The following is a 2,000-nucleotide window of genomic DNA, read 5'->3' as shown; positions in this document are numbered from 1 at the left end:
ATGTCCTCGTCCAAGGTATGCGAGTAGTTGAGCTGGTCGCGCAACGCACGCTCCAGCTCAGCGGTGGGCGAGCGAACTGCTAAGGCCCGCCTTTCGTCCGAAGTCTCCACAAACCTGTTCCATGATGTCCTCGTCCAAGGTATGCGAGTAGTTGAGCTGGTCGCGCAACGCACGCTCCAGCTCAGCGGTGGGCGAGCGAACTGCTAAGGCCCGCCTTTCGTCCGAAGTCTCCACAAACCTGTTCCATGATGTCCTCGTCCAAGGTATGCGAGTAGTTGAGCTGGTCGCGCAACGCACGCTCCAGCTCAGCGGTGGGCGAGCGAACTGCTAAGGCCCGCCTTTCGTCCGAAGTCTCCACAAACCTGTTCCATGATGTCCTCGTCCAAGGTATGCGAGTAGTTGAGCTGGTCGCGCAACGCACGCTCCAGCTCAGCGGTGGGCGAGCGAACTGCTAAGGCCCGCCTTTCGTCCGAAGTCTCCACAAACCTGTTCCATGATGTCCTCGTCCAAGGTATGCGAGTAGTTGAGCTGGTCGCGCAACGCACGCTCCAGCTCAGCGGTGGGCGAGCGAACTGCTAAGGCCCGCCTTTCGTCCGAAGTCTCCACAAACCTGTTCCATGATGTCCTCGTCCAAGGTATGCGAGTAGTTGAGCTGGTCGCGCAACGCACGCTCCAGCTCAGCGGTGGGCGAGCGAACTGCTAAGGCCCGCCTTTCGTCCGAAGTCTCCACAAACCTGTTCCATGATGTCCTCGTCCAAGGTATGCGAGTAGTTGAGCTGGTCGCGCAACGCACGCTCCAGCTCAGCGGTGGGCGAGCGAACTGCTAAGGCCCGCCTTTCGTCCGAAGTCTCCACAAACCTGTTCCATGATGTCCTCGTCCAAGGTATGCGAGTAGTTGAGCTGGTCGCGCAACGCACGCTCCAGCTCAGCGGTGGGCGAGCGAACTGCTAAGGCCCGCCTTTCGTCCGAAGTCTCCACAAACCTGTTCCATGATGTCCTCGTCCAAGGTATGCGAGTAGTTGAGCTGGTCGCGCAACGCACGCTCCAGCTCAGCGGTGGGCGAGCGAACTGCTAAGGCCCGCCTTTCGTCCGAAGTCTCCACAAACCTGTTCCATGATGTCCTCGTCCAAGGTATGCGAGTAGTTGAGCTGGTCGCGCAACGCACGCTCCAGCTCAGCGGTGGGCGAGCGAACTGCTAAGGCCCGCCTTTCGTCCGAAGTCTCCACAAACCTGTTCCATGATGTCCTCGTCCAAGGTATGCGAGTAGTTGAGCTGGTCGCGCAACGCACGCTCCAGCTCAGCGGTGGGCGAGCGAACTGCTAAGGCCCGCCTTTCGTCCGAAGTCTCCACAAACCTGTTCCATGATGTCCTCGTCCAAGGTATGCGAGTAGTTGAGCTGGTCGCGCAACGCACGCTCCAGCTCAGCGGTGGGCGAGCGAACTGCTAAGGCCCGCCTTTCGTCCGAAGTCTCCACAAACCTGTTCCATGATGTCCTCGTCCAAGGTATGCGAGTAGTTGAGCTGGTCGCGCAACGCACGCTCCAGCTCAGCGGTGGGCGAGCGAACTGCTAAGGCCCGCCTTTCGTCCGAAGTCTCCACAAACCTGTTCCATGATGTCCTCGTCCAAGGTATGCGAGTAGTTGAGCTGGTCGCGCAACGCACGCTCCAGCTCAGCGGTGGGCGAGCGAACTGCTAAGGCCCGCCTTTCGTCCGAAGTCTCCACACTGGGCGATCTTCTTACTCTGCAAACAAATACAAAAACCGGTTAGTGCAAGTTGGACTCCCACACGTACCATATCGTACAAGATGTTACTCAATATTTTATAATTTTTATAGTGTTTTACCTACTCAAGTAAGTGGCACTACACTACACTAAATGGCATAAACAATCGCTTCAGTACTGAGTGAACATACATCATCATCATCATCATCATCATCAGCCTGTGGACGTCCACTGTTGGACATAGGCCTTCCCTAAAGAGCGCCACCACACCCGGTCCT

At 57.4% G+C, this 2,000-nt stretch overlaps 1 protein-coding gene and 1 long non-coding RNA gene across 6 annotated transcripts in view; one reads left to right on the top strand and one right to left on the bottom strand.

The window, feature by feature from the left end:
- Positions 1-2,000, top strand: part of LOC138403671 (uncharacterized) — a 331,305-nt gene that overhangs the window by 204,000 nt on the left and 125,305 nt on the right. The window lies entirely within an intron of this gene.
- LOC117991513 (putative leucine-rich repeat-containing protein DDB_G0290503) overlaps positions 1,531-2,000 on the bottom strand; it is a 71,566-nt gene continuing 71,096 nt past the window's right edge. For all 5 annotated transcript variants that reach the window (XM_069505044.1, XM_069505045.1, XM_069505048.1 and 2 more), the window contains one exon: positions 1,531-1,741. In XM_069505044.1, the coding sequence (XP_069361145.1) occupies positions 1,546-1,741 (196 nt within the window). In that variant the 3' untranslated portion in view covers positions 1,531-1,545. The remainder of the gene's footprint in view (positions 1,742-2,000) is intronic.

Source organism: Maniola hyperantus, chromosome 19 (genome assembly GCF_902806685.2).
Source record: "Maniola hyperantus chromosome 19, iAphHyp1.2, whole genome shotgun sequence".
Taxonomy (NCBI): Eukaryota; Metazoa; Arthropoda; class Insecta; order Lepidoptera; family Nymphalidae; genus Maniola; species Maniola hyperantus.
The sequence above is the reverse complement of the archived record's forward strand: the minus strand, read 5'-3'. Positions and strand labels throughout refer to the sequence as shown.